This window comes from Eurytemora carolleeae, unplaced genomic scaffold, assembly GCF_000591075.1.
Source record: "Eurytemora carolleeae unplaced genomic scaffold, Eaff_2.0 scaffold207, whole genome shotgun sequence".
In the NCBI taxonomy this organism is placed as follows: domain Eukaryota; kingdom Metazoa; phylum Arthropoda; class Copepoda; order Calanoida; family Temoridae; genus Eurytemora; species Eurytemora carolleeae.
The window spans coordinates 147,472-168,080 of NW_019396121.1; the positions used below are offsets into that span (position 1 = coordinate 147,472).

General features: G+C 31.2%; 1 protein-coding gene across 1 annotated transcript; it reads left to right on the forward strand.

Moving 5' to 3' along the window:
* Positions 1 to 1,425: 1,425 nt before the first annotated feature.
* Positions 1,426 to 15,709, forward strand: LOC111695565 (sodium/bile acid cotransporter). The gene is made up of 19 exons (XM_023464931.1): positions 1,426 to 1,451; positions 1,740 to 1,799; positions 3,251 to 3,316; positions 4,468 to 4,586; positions 4,712 to 4,792; positions 5,226 to 5,347; positions 6,959 to 7,034; positions 7,561 to 7,668; positions 8,050 to 8,085; positions 8,172 to 8,205; positions 8,632 to 8,717; positions 9,325 to 9,389; positions 9,559 to 9,636; positions 9,858 to 9,915; positions 10,920 to 11,057; positions 11,831 to 11,911; positions 14,121 to 14,253; positions 14,973 to 15,046; positions 15,105 to 15,709. The coding sequence occupies exons 3-19, from the start codon at positions 3,259 to 3,261 to the stop codon at positions 15,141 to 15,143; spliced, it is 1,386 nt and encodes a 461-aa protein (XP_023320699.1). The 5' UTR covers positions 1,426 to 1,451; positions 1,740 to 1,799; positions 3,251 to 3,258; the 3' UTR covers positions 15,144 to 15,709.
* The last annotated feature ends 4,900 nt before the right edge of the window (positions 15,710 to 20,609 follow it).

The window sequence follows — 20,609 nt, forward strand, 5'->3', positions numbered from 1 at the left end:
ATATGTAACTTTCCTTATCCTTTTCTTTCCTTTTCCTTTTCTTTCTATTTTTATATTTTTTCTTTCTATTTTTATATTTTTTTAGAATTGGGGGGAAATATTCCCACAACCTCTACTTTTAGAGGTTTTTAAATATTTTCTCCTGAAACACTTTATTTTTTATGTTTTTGTTATATTTCATAAATAAATAATTTTTTACTTTTTTACTTACTTACATTTTAGTTTATAAGGTTGACCCTTGATGCTGTTTCTAGTACTGACCAACAACTTGGTTGGTTTTTTAAAAGTTGAAAGGTTTTTTTGCTATTTTAAACATTTGCTTTCCTGTATATGCCAAATAAATCATATTTAAGAGGGTCAGAGTGTGTTTCGCAACTACCCTAATGTTGCTTAAAAGAATAAAAATTTACTGTATTCCTACAGCGCTTTGAATTGAAACCCTCTCCTCTAACTGTAGATCTCTCCATAATAAGACAGGATAAGTCTTTTATGTTTATTTTGAAGGTTCAATCTGGCAAATAAAAGGACAGATGAGACACGAATAGATCACAGAAAAGCTTAAGTAGTTAAATATCCAATAAATCTCATAATTGAATAAATCATAACATACTCGGCATTAAAAACTGCGAAGAAGACTATTTAAACGGAACATTTACATTATTTAATATATAAAAGGAACTCACCTCGATGGTCCTCGGAATACAATCACTTTATCATACGAAAATATACTGTTAACATGAAAGTTTAAACCATACTGAATATTCTAGAACCTAAGAACATGGCGGTGTACAGTACAAAAAGCCTGTTACGTATGACAAAACTGGAAAGAACGAGTTTTACCGACTCTTCTTTGTTTCTAAGACAGCCGCTAATTGCAGGGATGATTACTAACTTCTACAGGGATGAATAGTCTATTTCCATTCGCTACGAAAGTTGCGAAACAGAGTGTATTTCTATATATTTTCAAATGCTAAACCAAGTTTCAACGATTTAATAATTTAAAAGATTCCACCCGTCGAATTATATTTGTTTTATCTTTATTAGTTATAAAAATAGTTTTGATTTACTGTAAGTACGTTCAGCAATATTGATAAAAATTGTAAATAATGTAAATTTTAGATTATATAATGAAATATATATGAAAATAACATTTAAAGTTAGAACAACAAAAATTATCATGTGATCTATACCAAATTCGTAAAAAAGTTTGAAAACCTTAAAATACGTTTAATACACCATTGTTGCTTGTGTATGTGTAAAGATAACGCCACCCTTTATTTCTGCATCACATAGATAGAATGTATAAAGACTTAAACTGATTATAAGAAATATTTTAATTTTAAAGAAAGATAAAAATCATAAATAATATAAATTTTAGATTATGTAATAAAAATCAAAAAGATAACACAGTCTTGTATAGTACTCCTGCGGTACTCCGGCTGAGTGATTATGTAAGGTTAAGATGAAAAAATAGTTTCAACATGTTCAATTTATTAATTTTGTTCACACTGAACTCAAGTTTATTAAGAATAATTTGACTTGACTGTAAATGTAATTTAAAGTGAGCAGCTCCATCTATAGAAGGGCATGTCCGAACCACAAGGGTACCATTTAAACCTTTCTGTCCGAACCACAAGGGTACCATTTAAACCTTTATCTAAGTAACAAAGAGGAAGATATCGTCGTTGTTATATCTTAAAACATATTTATATTAAAGACCCACGATAGAATTTATTCAGTTTTCCAAGAGAAATCAAGCAATTCTCGCCTTTTTGGCCTTTTACGAATATCTAATTAAGGTACGTTGTGAATCGAAAATGAAAATAGAGTGTCACTCGAATTTATTTCAACAGTCGCTTTAACGTTGGTCCGCACTTCTTTTATTCACTCGTCATTCCGATATTATCCCCCATAGATATCTCACTCTCCACTAAATGGTACTATATCTTAAGTCAGTACGTGTACGGCAGATTACGTACTGCAGTACACACCGAAAACTAAGGGCAAGTTCAGGGTGATCTAAAAAATATGGTCACTCGCTCCCTCTCTCTTTCAATCAAAATTATTTTTAATCGTAATTTCTCTCTCATTTAAAATAATATTAAATCAAAATTTTCGGATGTAAAATGAAAACACGATACATTACACGTGGGAACTGTAGCTTTAGCTGTAGTGATTAGTTTTCAGCCTATACCCCCTTTAATTTTTCCTTTACTGTCCCTTTAAGATTGTATTTTTTTAATCAAAGATCATTTTTTAAAAGGAGTTGAGTTTTTTCCACAAACTCTGATTTTCTAATCTCTATACCTTTGTAACCCAATGTCGTAGACTTTAGATATTTCAAACTATTAATAATCTAAGTTTGAAATATCAATAGTATGCACCATAAGATTGCAAAGATATTGGAATCAGAAGATTTTAGTTTGTGGCAAAAACTCAATTCCTTTACCTAATATTTAAAGAAAATATTTTTAAGAAATTTTAAAACTTCTGTTTATCTTAAATGAATGGCAATGTGATAACTCTTGTCTTAAATGAATATTTTTATGTTTGCAGTGCGCATATATACATTAAAGTATTCAAATTGAATTTAAGTAAAAATTTATAGAAAACATAAATGTATTTTTTTCAATCTAACTCATGCTACCGAGGAGGTTTTTAAACACGAAAAAATTTGTACAGCAATTAAATAGGGCTTTTCTGCAGGGGTGCTCCCGAATGTCGTCTTCCTCACTCAGTTTAACCAACTTCCAGCTACTCGTCTAAACAAGCAATATTCAACTCGTAGTATTATGTCTGTTACTATCAATCAATCAACCATGTAGCTACCCAAGTAACAAAAGTGAGGAATTTCCCCAGATTCTCCAACCGTGTTGACTTTCTTTGAAGAATTTCCGAGGAATTTCTCGAGAATCATTTCCTGTAACTGATTCCTCGGATAACCTGTGTATTGCTTGGGAGAAAAATAAATATATATAAATATATTCATCATTTGGCATAAATAAGCTTTTTTATTAGCATAACTCCTGTACGGTTTACCCCCCCCCCCCAATTAAATCTCTCTTTGCCATTTCTGTCATTTTGTTCAAGATTCTGTCATTTTAAATTTTAATAACTATTTCTGAATGTTTTTGTATGCAATTCTAATAGTCAAAAGATCATTTGACCTCTTCAATTATAACTGGTAACAATCTCACATATCCCTCTAAATATTCTGGCTTGTAGTGTACTTTTTCACTTTCAATTTCAGGTCAAGCAATGAAATACTTGGTAATAATCTTTTTAACTGTATTCATCGTTCCTCGCACAATTTCAGGAAAAAACTTACTACTTTTATAATTTAACAATATCATAAAAACCCTGTTTTAAATCTTTTATTATTTGTAATTACAGGGTTACCCACAAAGAATGAGACTTCAGACTGAAATATTTCCTTGTGTTAATGATTCTTTGCAGCTGTATTATTTTCTTTCTTTGTAAAATCTTTAATTTTGCTGTAAACAGACAATATTCAAAACAGAAGTCTCCAATTAACCTTAACATCATGAAAGGGGATGTAGGCTTAATGCGATAAAAGCGCTTTTGATCGCTACTAATCTTACTTCTATCTGTGGCGTCTAAAAGGAGAAAATTGTTAAAAACGAGTAATACCGAAGAACGTAGTGTCCATACAAATTCAGAAAGATGCAACATTCAACTCGGATCATAAACAAATCAATTTAATTCCAAACAAATCATTCAGATATTACAAACAATAGTCATCGATTATTTTTCGACGCATTCGTAAATAGTTGATGTTTCATAATATTTTGTATTTTTCATGAACTGAGAGTTGAAAGCATTTATTCCTGTTTCGATTTTTGATAATGAAGACGACATTTTCATATTTTCCAGGAATGTTCGAAAACAAGTTGTAAGCTAAATATTATTTTAAAAAATAAAATCAAAACATATTATGAAAAATCAACTATATACAAATGCGTCGAAAAATAATCGATGACTACTGTTTGTAATATCTGAATGATTTGTTTGGAATTAAATTGATTTGTTTACGATCCGAGTTGAATGTTGCATCTTTCCGAATTTGTATTGACACTGCGTTCTCCGGTGTGAGTCGTTTTTAACAATTTTTCCTTATAGACGCAACAGATAGAAGTAAGATTAGTAGCGATCAAAAGCGCTTTTTATATTTCATTAAGCCTGTGCCCCCTTTCATTTTTCGCGAACACTTCCTTTAAGGTCGTCTTTACAGTCTCATCCTTTGAGGGTAATCCTGTACATTCCTGAGAAGTCTCCTTGCTTCGTAAAAATTGAGGATTCACTGTTTAAAGAGCTATCTTTAGAATTCCTACCTGAATGCGGGGTAGATTGGGTTAAGTCGTATTAAAACACCTGACAGAGCCGGGATAGAAAAGTGTTCATAACATCCCGGTTTTATAAATGAAACAAAAGTTAACTTTCCTGAAGGTTTGAAAGAAGATGAGAAGGTTGGAGAGGATCAGCAGAATGATCAGATGGCGGAGAAAGTATCGGAGATAAACCCTGATGAGTTCCTGGAAATCCTTGACCTAGAACCTGGGCTCAGGGTTAGTACTTCATCTCTGCTGAAGAATTAGAATGATCAAATTAGAGAATGAAATTCATAAGATTGGCAATTTTCGGAATCACGTTTGTAAATTTTTTTAAATTATTTTTCAGTTTCTTTGTTTAGGTGTATCCCAGGGTTCTGAAGGGAAGTGTAAGTGAAGAAATGAATTTCACAATATTGTCCAACTATTCGAGATATAGACAGGTGAACCATACACGTCATAAAAAGGTCAACTATACAAATATTATTCATGGCATAAACAGGTGAACCATATATGTCATAAATAGGTCAACTATACAAATATTATTCATGGCATAAACAGGTGAACCATACACGTCATAAAAAGGTCAACTATACAAATATTATTCTTGGCATAAACAGGTGAACCATACAGGTCATAAATAGTTCAACTATACAAATATTATTCATGGCATAAACAGATGAACCATACATGTCATAAATAGGCCAACTATACAAATATTATTCATGGCATAAACAGGTGAACTATATATGTCATAAACAGGCCAACCATACATACAAGATTCTAGCCATAAACAGTTCAACCAAACATACGCGATTTAAGCCATTTAAAAGTCTACAGCTCAGTTTAAAGATGATTGATTGATTGAATGTTTAGGTATGCTGGGAATCGAATGGTCCGTATGTTCTGAGTGAAATGAAATGTTTAAATCTAGAATTAGATGTTAACAATATTACTGTACATCTATCCTCAGATCTATTAGGAATTTATTATATCAGGTGAGTATGGGAGGGAACCCTCGGCCGCCATGAGCCTCCCAGATTTGCTATATAGCACAGAGCCTCCGCTATTTGGTATAAATTTCATATTAAAAATTTTAAAGTTTTTTTACGCGAAAAGAAAGATAGTAAGAAAACAAATTATAATGTGAATTCGATTAGATTTATTAAAATCTTTGATTTAAGCGATACCTTTAAAACAAATTATTTATGCTTGAATAAATCTTGTAATTTAAAATTATTGTTAAAAAGAATTATTTAAATGTAAAAAAAATTACTAAAACGGCGATTTTTAAATCAAAGATTTTATTAAATCAAATCGATTTACTTTTAGAATCTGTTTTCTTCATAGCTTCCTTTTCGCGTAAAAAAACTAGGAGGCTTCTATAGGTGAGGAATTAAAGGGACCGTACTTTCAAGTGACCCCTTAATTTAATCCGTTATCTCTGCACAATGAGGAAGATATCGTCGTTTTTTGTTATTGTCTTGAGTCAAAAAGATTATAAAGTACAATAGTTGGCAACAGAGAAATGGACCAATTATACACGACTTCACAAGTGTCAATTATAACAAGGAAAACGAATTTATCTCATTCTAGTTGACATGTTTTCCAAGATTAAATAAAAAAAGCGTAAAAACAGAAAATAAAGTACAAATAAGATTGTACTTATATTACATCAAGATAAGCACTTTATTCTAAAATTAACACTATCAATAATAATTTTGTCGGACACAAAAACTGAATTGACACTTGTGGCGTAAGAATACAGCTGTTGCCAGCAATTGTACTAGAATCTGTTTGGTCTGGAGTTTCTTTTATTGAAAAACCATGAACGCAAAAATTCGAGTCTTAGCTTTGCCACAAACTAAAATTTTCTAAACCCTTTATGTTTACAACCCGATGGTGTACACCTTTGATATTTTAAACATGGAGTGTTAGATCTAACAGAAGTTTGAAATATCTAAAGTCCCAACATTGGGTTGTAAAGATATAGGGATTGGAAAATCAGAGTTTGTTTATATTGACATATTTGTTCATAGAGTACATAAAATTGAGAAGGTCTATAATTCATATATTTAACCACTTTGGAATTGGATTAGAAACAAGGCTTTCGATAAAAACAATGTAAGATAAAAGACCCCCTTCTGAATTAGAAGCCGTCCTGTGCGACCTAAATTTAAAACTTTAAAATGCATAAAAAATTCCATTTGTTTAATCTCCTTTTTTATCAGTAATTACAAGATAAAAACAAAATTATTGATAAATTGCAACAAATGATCTTTAAAACAAAGGAATTGAGTCTTTGTCACAAACTCTGGTTTTTAAATCCCTATATCTTAACAACCCAATGTTGTAGACCTTAGAAAATTTCAAACTATTATTTCTGTTATATCAAAAAATCAAAGTTCAAAATCAAAAATATCTAAGGTTTACATAGTTTGGTTGTAGATATATAGGTATAAGAAAATTGGGATTTGTTGCAAAGACTCAATTCCTTTAACTTGTGTTTTTAAAACTTATTGTAAGCTTTAAATGCTCTTGGTGACTTATAAAACATAACTTTGTTGTTATTTCATGTAAAATGTGAATGCGCTGAATCTTTGTTTCAGGTTTTATACTGAGGAGAGAGGAGTCAAGGTTTACCTGGATTCTCCAGATATAGAACTGGTTGTTAAACGTCAAAGTGTAAGTATAAACCTAAACTTAGAAATATAGCTTGATCCAGAAATACATAAAATCGGGCTTAGACCTGAACTCCAGAAATTGAATTACGCCTTCCTTTACCTTAACCCAGATTACCAAATGAACCTCCCTATACAAACGCATTAACATTGAAGATCTAAAATCTACCTATTCCTAGATTTACCGTAATAAACCTGGTCCTAGATTCAGTACTTGGGACTTGAAACCTGGATCATATAATTATAAACCTAACCTAGATCTAGACATATATCTAGACCTAGACCTGGACCTGAACATAGACCTAGACATATATAGACCTAAGCCAAGACCTACAGACCTAGGCCAAGACCTACAGACCTAGGCCTAGACCTAGACCTAGACCTAGACCTAGACCTAGACCTAGACCTAGACCTAGACCTAGACCTAGACCTAGATCTAGATCTAGACCTAGACCTAGACCTAGACCTAGGCCTAGACCTAGACCTAGACCTAAACCTAGAACTATACCTAGTCCTATATCTATATCTAGGAGAAGATGAATACTCTGGTGACCTTGTTGTTTACTGTAGTCCTAGGTTTAGCTTTAACTCTCATGGGTCTAGATATAGATATTCAAATAGTTCTACAAACTCTAAAGGTAAACCAAACATTTAAAGGGACTGTAAACGTACTTCAAAATTAGCCTCCGTTTAAAGAGTTACACACCCGGTTCACAACGCTACCTAAAGAAAAATGAGAACGTTTATGTCATTTTTCTAGCTTCTGTTATTTTTGCTTTGACAAAGTTTTGAAGAGTTTCTTTGTGAATCGCGCATTTATTTAAGAATTATAAGAAATATAATTTGAATTCAACAATTGTCTTATCAAACGAAAAGATATTTTTAGAGTATAATTTGTTATTCAAAAACTTTCAAAGACAGAAAAGATAAAATTTAAATTATGTTTAGTTCTCCTAATTCGTGAAATTCTCTTTGTTTAATATTCTAAAAGTTAATAAAACAATCATTTTGTTTTAAAGAGACCTATTGGTCCAGCAGTTGGGATGCTTAGCCAGGTAAACTAGTTTTATTCATTATTTTTTATAAATATCATTCTCAAAATGTGAAAATATGAAACTTATTTAAAAACATTCTATTTTAGTTTCTTGTTATGCCTATTGGTTCTTATCTCATAGGTAGGATTGATAACTAAACTAGAAGAAATTTAGTTTTTAAAATAGATTTTTTTTTTGGGGGGGGGGGGGAATTGATTAGTCTTGTCACCGATAATTTATTTGGGATTCTCCCCATAAAACTGAAAATGGCTGATGTTCTAAAAGCAAATTCATACGCAAAGTATAGAAAAAAATTTAAAATGGACCCTTAGAAATTTAAAATTTAATTCCATGGCTGGAATATACCATGCATTTACAAATATATTGTGATTTTTGTAAAAAAAAATATTGCATAAGTTCATTGAGCCCCTTCACAGAAAAAACAATAAGAATAAAAAATGCACATTTAGTACAGCAGACAATTTTAAAAAAATTTCTATTTCTTTTTTTTCTTTATGACTTTTTATAATATTGATAGACGCTGCAAAGTACTAATTTTCTTCGAAGGATGGGCCCTGCTGAGTACTAACTATGAGAGGCTAGGACTGCTGCTTCTTGGCTGCTCACCAGGAGGAGCAGCTTCTAACTTTTGGGTAAAAAAAAATAATCAATCCGCTAATAAAAAACATAAGATTTAAAGGGTTCACTTATTTGAAGAAGGAAGTAACAGAACTATTTGTTAACATTCATCAGTGACCATAGAACGAAATTATATTTAAAACATTTTTTTGCGTCTGTAAAGTCCAATTCAGTGATCTCATGCCAAACCATGTACATAACATTACATTTGATACAGAGTTGCCCACAAATGATGAGACTTCAGAGACGACTGTACGTGATTTATTCAGTCTTTATTCTGATATTCATGATTCCCCTGGGCAGATGTAAGCTAATTGCTTTCTTTGTCAAATCAAGTTTGTCATTTGAAGAGTTATATTTGATGAGTTACAGGTTGCCATTGAAGGCTTATCCTTTACAGATAACAATATACTTTGTTTGTTTTTTTAGGGATTGAGGAACACAACTGCAGACTCATGTTTTACCGTTCAACAATTGTTCATAAAGTTCATATGATCTATTCTAAAAACACTAACAGTTCTTTTGTCTTATTATCCACCAGTGAAACTTAATAATGAGAAAAAATAAAAAAATTTATTCAAATAATCTAAACTAAGATTTAAAGATTTTTTCTTGATTTAGGCCGCCATGTTTGGAGGGGATGTTAATCTGTCAGTTACCATGACGTTCCTATCCTCTGTAGCCAGGTACAGGCTTTTCAAAAATACATTAAACTTTTAAAATCTATAAACATTTCGTTTTTTTTCTTTTGTGTCTTTCTAGATATTTTTGTCTTGTATAACTCGATATATCCAAAAGGAAAAATATGTGTCTTTCACTTTTCATAAAAAAAAAATCAAATGTTTGTATTTTTAGTTTTGCTTTTACCTCTCTCTGGATCTATGTTCTTGGAACACCATTAGTCAGCAAAACAATTCCTATTCCATATCTTAGGTATTTCTTCATTAAAAAGTTTAATTAAATCGAAAATGTTTTAATTAAATCAAAAAAATTTTAATTAAAAAGTAAAAATTCTTTTGAAGCTATTTAATTGAAAAGTAAAAAATAAAGTTATCATTAAAAAATTTAATTATAACATTTTTGCCTCATTGTGAGAAAAACTGTAGATTTAATCAGTAAAACTTTAATGTATGTACTTCTTTGATATTTGTTAGATTGGTCATATCATTGGTTTCTTTTACATTTCCCATTCTCATAGGTGTTGCTTTTAAGGTAAATTAAAAAAAGAGAAAAAAATAAGTAGTAAATGATAGTGAAAAAGCTCTGAATTTCTAATGAATTTATTTGCAAAACGGAGCCTAAAGCAATCCCACCCTTCAAGATTTGATTTAATTTGATTTGCATATTGCTGAGATTAAATATATTAAAGGGACTGTAAGCGTAATTTCAAGTAAGCCTCCATGCAAAGATGGTTATGCCTGATTTACAACGGTTTAAAAGCTTAGTCTGATCATGTGTATGAATTGACAGAAATAGACACTTTTTGAGTCAGAAATACGACGATATCATTCACATTTTTGATCAGATTAAGGTTGTAAGGGTACCGTTGTAAATCGTTCACTCCTGTCTTTGCATGGAGGGTCAATTAAAATAACGATTACAGACCCTTTAAAGGCACCCATTTGTAATTTGATCTCATCTCTAAAATATCTTAAATATCTATTTCTTTTGTCCATGAAGAAAAGTAACTATATTATATAAAGTTGTAATCTCTGTTTGTTTATCCGATCATAACTCAGAAACACCTGGACCGATTTGCCTCAAATTTTGATCGGGGAACTCGAGAGGCCCATGGGAATGTTTTTAGTTTGGTTTTTGAGATTCTAAGTTGAGTGGGTCGACGTTAATAGAGAAAATTTAGTTTCCCTGTAAAATCGTTTAAGTGCGGGTAAACGGCGAGAGTAACTTTTAGTAACGCCTTGGGAGCGCTGGGTTCCTAAGCTAATATCTAAATAATAAAGCTCTTTACTCATTTAAACGTTCGCTATAGCTGGCCAAACGGCTGGACCAAATTGGCTGAAATTTTGTTGAGGAACCCATGTGTACCCCGGGGGTGACAAAGGCTAATTTAAAAAAAATATTTTTGATTCAACGGGCAACGCCGAGTACTTCAGCTAAAATCTTAATTTAAGACCAAGTGCGGGTAAACGGCTGGAGTAATCATGAGTAACGTTAGTAATTACTTCAGCTTGTTTTTAATAAAATGTTTCCATTAGCACTACTTCCCTCGGGCTGGTAAGATGTTGAAGGAGAAGATATCTCGACCTTTCTTCTTTACCTGCTTGTTAATACTTCCTGCAGTTGGAACATGGAACAATTTATTCTTCTTCTACCTTGCTACTTGGCAACATCTGGTCAGCAAACAAATATCTATTTTAAAGAAACTGGGATTCATACTATTCCCTCACATTGGATTGTAAGCGTAAATTCAAGGGACCTTCCATTGATGGCGGGCCATGCCCGATGGCACTTTTTAAAACTTTTTATCTGATTGATAATATTGAAGATATCATTGTGTTTGGTGTAAATATTTAATTTACCACATTGTTTCTGAAGAAGAAATGCGCAAGTCTTTGTTAATGAGGAAAATAATCAATTTTCAGATAGAAAAACATGGAAATCTTATTCATTCTTAATCAGATAAAGGTTATTAGGGTATCTTTGTGAATCAGAAAACTTACTCTGAAAGTAATGGATCACTTGAAACTACGTCTTCATTCCTTTCAACAATCCAAATTTTATATAAATCATGAACCTTGTACTGTTGAAACATTATTTAGAAGTGAAATTTAATTTGACTTTAATAAGGATTTCGCATAATTCGTGAGCTGAACCAGCAAATTTCATTATTAAATGATGGCTGGAACTCATAGATTAAATAAAGAGTCAATTTTATTTAGGGTTTAATGTGTAACTTTTATTGGATAGCTTGGTGAAAACAGATTAAAATTTTCAACATATTCTTTCTACTTGAGACTTTTCGTTATGGGTTTTGCACTTTGTTAAAGTTATAACTTATGTGTCTGAAAATTTTTATTTAAAAATTTTTATTTATTTTTGAAAAATAAGTCAATTCAAACTTACAATTCACCTGTCGGTCATTATTAAAATTTCTATATTTGTTCAGATATCTGGAACCCTACTGGGATTGGTAGGATATGCTTTTGGGGCTGGTTTAGCATTCTTGTTCAAGATGGATAAACCTCAAGTAAGTATATAATGCTTAAAACATCTGGTTTAGCATTCTTGTTCAAGATGGATTAACCTCAAGTAAGTATATAATGTTTTAGCATTCTTGTTCAAGATGAATAAACCTCAAGTAAGTATATAATGCTTAATTATCTGGTTTAGCATTCTTGTTTAACATGGATAAACCTCGAGTATGTATATAATGCTTAAAACATCTAGTTTATTGCATTCTTGTTTAACATGGATAAACCTCGAGTAAGTTTATAAAGCTTCAAACGTCTAGTTTATAGCATTCTTCCTTAACATGGATAAACCTCAAGTAAGTATCTAATGCTTCAAACATCTAGTTTATAGTATTCTTGTTTAACGTGAATAAACCTCAAGTAAGTATATAATGCTTCAAACATCTAGTTTATAGCATTCTTCCTTAACATGGATAAACCTCAAGTAAGTATATAATGCTTAAAACATCTGGTTTAGCATTCTTGTTTAACATGGATAAACCTCAAGTAAGTATATAATGCTTCAAACATCTAGTTTATTTCATTCTTGTTTAACATGGATAAACCTCGAGTAAGTATATAATGCTTCAAACGTCTAGTTTATAGCATTCTTCCTTAACATGGATAAACCTTCAGTAAGTATATAATGCTTCAAACATCTAGTTTAAAGCATTCTTGTTTAACATGGATAAACCTCGAGTAAGTATATAATGCTTCAAACGTCTAGTTTATAGCATTCTTCCTTAACATGGATAAACCTCGAGTAAGTATATAATGCTTCAAACATCTAGTTTAAAGCATTCTTGTTTAACGTGAATAAACCTTAAGTAAGTATATCATGCTTCAAACATCTAGTTTATAGCATTCTTCCTTAACATGAATAAAACTTCAGTAAGTATATAATGCTTCAAACATCTAGTTTATAGCATTCTTCCTTAACATGAATAAACCTTCCGTAAGTATATAATGCTTCAAACATCTAGTTTAAAGCATTCTTGTTCAAGATGGATAAACCTCAAGTAAGTATATAATGCTTCAAACATCTGGTTTATAGCATTCTTCCTTGACATGGATAAACCTTCAGTAAGAGTATAATGCTTCAAACATCTAGTTTATAGCATTCTTCCTTGACATGGATAAACCTTCAGTAAGTATATAATGCTATAAACATCTAGTTTACAGCATTCTTCCTTGACATGGATAAACCTTCAGTAAGAGTATAATGCTTCAAACATCTAGTTTATAGCATTCTTCCTTAACATGAATAAACCTTCAGTAAGTATATAATGCTTCAAAAATCTTGGAATTTTCTTGTTCAAATACTAGGGCAGGTATCTAAAATCAGTCCAACATCTTCCGAAGAAGGCTTTTTAGTTTTTAGATTTTTATTTTAAACATTTTAATGTAGTTTTAACAATTCAGTTTACTTATAACTTTCCCACTATTGATATATGCATAATTTTAAACATGCAAAAATATATTTACAAATTAATGTTATATATATATATATATATATATATATATAATGGCGAATTTAAACCATAATGTAATATTTTCGATAAAATTTATCTTGAAGTTATTAATAATGTTTCAAATATTGTCCATGAATGAAAAATCTTTTACAGCTAAAATTGGCTGAAAGTTTTTAGGGAATCCCAGGGGTGACATGGACTAAAAAAGTTTTAAAATTTTGAAATTTTACGGGCAACACCTGGCATTTTAGTTAATATTGAAATTATAATCTAGCGAGGGTATACTATGACAATTAATAATAATATAAACCTTGGCAACCTGAGTCGGGTACTCCAGCTAGTTGTTAATAAAATAGATGGTTTACCTGGAATTCACTGTTTTATCAGAGCTGAAAACTTTAGAATGGTGGATATTGAGGTTAATATGTGATCCTCTCTTTTTCTTAATCTCGAAACTAACCTAATCTTGTCCTTGTATCCTGAAAAGTGTATGAAATTCAACCAATCAGAGTGGCATATATGAAGCTGATAAATTTGAAATTTTGCGCGCCAATTAAGATTATTATATCAGAAACGGGAGGGACTATCTAATTTTAAAAAACCGGGTTTTCATTGTTCTCTACTATATCCAAGAAAGGACGGTTTAAGAAGAAAATCAAAAGTGTGTCTATTGGATACTCAGATTAAGTAATTGGGACTAAGGATATCTCATTCTAAAGTTGTCAGCTCAGATATCATAAGAAAACTTATTTAGATAATAGCAATTTCCCTTGAAACTGCAATACAGAACGGAGGGATAGCGTTCATTGTTCTTAGTCTAACATTCCCTTCTCCGTACAGTGACATGGGGATAATGCCGATACTTGGTTTCTTCTTCTGCTCAACAGGTCAGATAATCTTCTATCCTGTACAATGTACATACGATACATGACAGTTGGTCTAGCCATTTAAAACTATTCACCAACTGTAATGCTTTATTTTAGGTACCATCATGTTTGTTGTATATATTTTAGGTCCCATCATGATTGTTGTATATATTTTAGGTCCCATCATGTTTGTTGTATATATTTTAGGTCCCATCATGTTTGCTGTATATATTTTAGGTACCATCATGGTTGTTGCATATATTTTAGGTCCCATCATGTTTGTTGTATATATTTTAGGTCCCATCATGTTTGTTGTATATATTTTAGGTCCCATCATGTTCGTTGTATATATTTTAGGTCCCATCATGATTGTTGTATATATTTTAGGTCCCATCATGTTTGCTGTATATATTTTAGGTCCCATCATGTTTGTTGTATATATTTTAGGTCCCATAATGTTTGTTGTATATATTTTAGGTACCATCATGGTTGTTGTATATATTTTAGGTCCCATTATGTTTGTTGTATATATTTTAGGTCCCATCATGGTTGTTGTATATATTTTAGGTACCATCATGGTTGTTGTATATATTTTAGGTCCCATTATGTTTGTTGTATATATTTTAGGTCCCATCATGGTTGTTGTATATATTTTAGGTCCCATCATGTATATATTTTAGGTCCCATCATGTTTGTTGTATATATTTTAGATCCCATCATGTTTATTGTATATATTTTAGGTCCCATCATGTTTGTTGTATACCTGTTTTACATGATCTTCCAGAAAATTATGAAGAAGAGAAAGTTTTCACAGGTTCTTTTTTTTAAACTTGTAATATTATTTTTCAGAAAATTAAAATTGTTATTTTAAGGTTGCGGTAGAGGAAGAGAAAGAGCTAGAAAGATTATAGATGATATTTTACATTTACATCATACAATATACCAAGCATAAATTTGTAGAATAGAAAGACGACATTTAAGCAGTCAATTAGTTGTATTTTAAGAAATTATTGATGAGTGATATCATGTGGATATCACATTTGAATTTGTGATGGATAGTATTATTATTTCTGCATATATAAACGTTGCACCAACCCTGTATTACGTATGTATACTGCAAAAAATATTCCGTCTTTGTTTACAAACAATGAAATTACTCCTACGTACACTTTATTAATGGGTTACCCAGGGTTATCCGTTTTACACTCAACAGTTATTCTCTTAAATTTTATCAGTATTTGACGTATATATGTATCTACAATACTACATTGTTAACAAACACTGCTTTTGTGTTCATTAAAAAATCCCACTTGGGTCAAAGAAGATAAAAAACTGCCATATTTAATTTTTGGTTAATGTTTTTTTTGTGACATGGGTACATGGATATCACCTCCTTTAAGCCCAAAATATTATAAAAGCACCAAATCCATGAAATCTAATTTCAGGTTTATTAAATTAATATATTTATTTTTGGTGATACTAATATTAATCTTTAAGCCAGAATTATATGGAAGAGAGAAATTAAAAAGGAAGTAGAAAGGAGAAAGGAAGTAGAAAGGAGAAAGGAAGTAGAAAGGAGAAAGGAAGTAGAAAGGAGAAAGGAAGTAGTAAGGAGAAAGACAAAGAGAAAAGTGAGAAGAGGAGAGATGAGAAGAGAAGGGAAGAGAAGAGATGAGAGATGAGAAGAGAAGGTAAGAGAAGAGGAGAGATGAGAAGAGAAGGGAAGAGAAGAGGAGAGATGAGAAGAGAAGGGAAAAGAAGAGGAGAGATGAGAAGAGAAGGGAAGAGAAGAGGAGAGATGAGAAGAGAAGGGAAGAGAAGAGGAGAGATGAGAAGAGAAGGGAAGAGAAGAGGAGAGATGAGAAGAGAAGGGAATAGTAGATTTTGGAAGGGAGGAGAGAATAAATAAGAATAGATCGTGGAAGTGAGGAGAGAATAAATAAGAATAGATCGTAGGAGGGAGGAGAGAATGAAGAATGGTAGATTTTGGAAGGGAGGAGAGAATAAATAAGAATAGATCGTGGAAGTGAGGAGAGAATAAATAAGAATAGATCGTTGAAGGGAGGAGAGAATGAAGAATGATAGATTTTGGAAGGGAGGAGAGAATAAAGAATCCAGTGTTTAACCTTCTAATGACCTCTAACGAGCTCTAATGACCTAAAATTACCTTCAAAATAAAAATGCAATTTAACTATGGCTTTATGCATATCAAACGAAAGCTATGAGGTCAAACACTGGATTTGTTGCTGCTACTGTATTCCCTAGGCAGCCCCGCCCCCCACATCAAATAGGACATCTCCACCATCCCATTTGTGAATCTATGTAAGAAAGTCCCTGGAAAAAAGTTTCTAGAAAAAACCTGGAAATAAAAACTTCGGGAAAAAAGTCCGAATATTCTCAATTCCTTGGAAAAAATGTCACTGGAAATAAAGGCCAAGTGTTTTGAATTCCTGGGACTTTTTTTCCTAAAGTCTTTCCAATAAAGTCTCAGGAAATAAGATCTCAGGAGAAAAAGTCCTGAAGAAAATAAATCCGAGGAAAAGAAAAACCTAGAAAAAAAGTCCTAAGTCTCGGGTAATTTGAACTCAGAACTTTAAGTCTGCGGAAAAAAGTCCTAAGAAAAGTTGTGTATAAAATCCCCCGTACAAGCCCCTGAAAGCCTACGATTGTTGATAGGATGTTTACAACCAGGATTTTTTTTCCATTGTGAATCATGCATTTTCACTTTTAGAGGACTTTTTTCACTTTTTTTGTATAAAATCATACTGGAGCCAGAAAAAAGTCCCAGAAAATAAAGTCTCGAATTGGTAGGACTTTATTTCCGGAGACTTTTTAATAAAAGGACTTTTGTTCCACAGGACGTTTTTAGTGTGAAATTTTAGGACTTTTCCGGAAACTTTTTTCCAAGAACTTTTTTGGCGGGTACCCCCCATCTTTTTCATTGCTTAATCATACATCATTGAACCGTCATCAACACAGCATTCTAAATGAAAAATAATATCTGGAAACAATTTAATCTTTATTTGCGTGATAAAATACGTACATATGTATATGTATAAAGTTAAAATAAATGTAAATATGAAACAGTGCAGATATTGTTAAATAATTGGTGAATGAAGAAGCAACTTGCCAGCATGTATGTACTAAACCTCTTTCTTTGTTTAAAAAATTTGAAAAAGTTTCCTATTCAGATCATCTGTTTCATAGAATCTATGTAAGAAAGTCCCTGGAAAAAATTTTCTGGAAATAAAAACTTTGGAAAAAAAGTCCGAATTTTCTCAAGTCCTTGGAAAAAATTTCCTTGGATTCCTGGGACTTTTTTCCGGAGACTTTTTAATAAAAGGATTTTTTTCCACAGGACTTTTTAATGTGAAATTTTAGGACTTTTTTTCCAGAAACTTTTTTTCCAAGGACTTTTTTGGCGGTTACCGTTTCATAGGACTTTTATACTATAAGGATTGATTCAAGCACAAAGATACACATATATATGTATATACATACATATATAAATGGTGAAGTTTAAATTTGTTTAAATATTTTTAAAATATAGTTTTACAAAAGAAGAAAAAAAATATGCAAAATTTTGCACAAATAGGCAACATTGATCATTACTCATTACATAACATATTCATCATTTCAGTTATTACGTAATCATCGAATCCTTTAACAAATAAATTATTCATTCTTGTATTTAATGTTTCTTGTAAAATTGGAACTTTTCATGCATGGTCCTATGGAACATCAAAATATTTAATTTTACTAAGATCAAATTTATTTACAAAACAATATTTTTTGCCAAGGACATGTGTTAAGGTCATTTTCGCATAAATTAGAAAGAAATCTAATGCAAAGCTTATAACTTTCTTCAATAGTCTCATAGAAAGACACACATCTGCTAGCTAACATAGTCTCACATGTAAAAATTGTGAAATACTTTCAATTGAACGCCTATGCGTATCTCTAGGTACATTCTAATTCTAATAGCAGTATTCCATGCTGTATACAATTTTGAAACACTTTGGGTACTTAAGTCCCAAAAACTACTAAAATTAATACTATACAGTTTAAAAAAACATCAGGATTGTTAGAATTGGTTCAGGGAATGAATTTTTGAAATGAAAATAGTTTGTTTTTTATTGCAATCTATGGTCATTGAATTATCACTTTGCAGAACATTTCCTAAATGTTTCAAGTCGTTGACAAATGATAAAGGTAATTCATTCAATAAAATTGGGATTACTTTATTTCATAACTAACCCTTTCTGTAGAAAAAATAAGGCATTAAGTTTTACATTTTTCTATTCGAATATTTGTACTAAATTTCAGTTGAGTAGCTTTAGCAAAATTTTCACAAATTTTCATCATTTCCTGAAGACCTCTTGTTCTGCTAGGAGAAATATCGGTGTAATTTCAAGTGACCCTTTTATTCTTAGTTTGAGAAAATATGGACATATTCAGATTTTCTTGCTAAGAATTTTCAACCGCAGTTTTCAATTGAAGTTCACGTGGATTTAACGGTTCTTTCAATATTCTAGAAAGCTGTGACGTTCGATCACAATTTTGCTATTAAACATCATTTGTTAGCCTTTTTCATTAAATAAAGACCAAAGCGCGTAAGATTTCAAATAGAAGAAATCGAATGCCTCTAACTCTGGTTAGTCCAGGGTGAGTTACTAGCGGTAGCGCGCAGATTCATGCATGGCTGAGACAAGGGAATAAAATCCGTCTAACACGTGTGAGTGTGAGTAATTTGTTTTCTCATTCTCAATACATCAAATTCATCAGAAAAGGATCGTTGTGATTTCAAGTAATCTTCATTTGAAGAGAAGCATGGCAGATTCAGAACAGTACCCTTCATTCTTCAGGGATCAATAACTGTTGAAAATATCCTCACTTTTCTAACTTTAAAACTAGTTGGTTCTTAAGGATTGACCATATTTACCAAGAACCATCTGAACATGTATTTCTGGTTAAAAATCTGATTTTAAGGATATTAAGTATAATGTTCCTGCATGAACGGTTGGTTTTTACATTCATATATGAATATACTGCAACAAGGTATAATTTATTTATATGTTTAATGGTTCGTTCATTGATAATATTGAAAAGTTACTAGTATATATTGGAAACTTTTGACAAATCAATTCCAATTTTAAGTTTTGAAGAACTTATGTTTTCCAAATTGCAATATTAAGAACAATTAGCACTTTTACCAAATGACGCATCTTAGATTTTAAAAATGAGACATTGGATGTGTAGTGTATGCATAAAAAATATGGCTAGAGGATAATAATTCTAATTTTAAAAATAAATATATGTATTTAAGAATAGAAAATAAAAAATATAATCATTTCACATTTTTCTTAGCTTCAAAGTAAAAAAACAACATTTTAAATAGCTGTTTATGACTCACAAAAAATGTTAATTTATAATGGATTAAAAACCCAACTTTGCCTGAAAACTAATCTTTCTTTATAAAATCCAACCTACTCAACTTAGAAGCTGTATAAACATTGTTCTACCATTCAACACTTCAGGTTCATGGAGTAATTGATCGGACATACGAACAAATAAACAAACACCCAAACAGATCTTTAAACAATTACCAAAACAGATATTATTACTCAATATTATTATATATAAGCTTCTGAAACTAACTAACTTCAATATGAGGGTGCCAAGAATGGTAAAAATTTCCAGAAAATGTAAAAAAAAACTTGTTTAAAAATATTAGCGACACGTTGTTTGTAAAAGTACAGAAATCTCGGGATCAAGCATTGAACTCCATCGAATGCAGACCTAGCTCCGGATTTAACTAATTCATCTTCGCTATCCAGTGCTGGCCATACCCTGCAGGGATAGTTTTATCGAGTTATCGATATATCGAGATCCTAGGTTACAGATCATACTCTCCACAAAAGTTCCAACCTTCGAATTGTAAAAGAACTTTTTAAATTTAATTAAAACTTAATAATAGATTAATTTTCGTTTAAACCTCACCAAACTTCTCTTCATTGCCACTCTCCCAATACCCTTATCATCTCTTATTACCAAAATTAATAGAATATATATTAGAGTGGAATTTAGACAATCCTTCGGTATGAATTTTATCAGTCCCTTTCAGCCTGAAAGGGAGTTCAAAGTGTACAAATCATGTAAGTATTCACAAAATATATGCAGTAGAGTACATTAATACAGCATGTTCCCTAGACTATCCATTTCAATTTCGAATTTTTTAAAGCTGTTAAATAAAGGTGAATAAAAACATCATATGATTTAAAGTTATAACGGAAAATCATCGTTTGTAAAGTGAAAGGCATAGAGTCTATAGTGAAATGATCATTGGTCAATTATGAAACCAGCCTATTTTATAATTT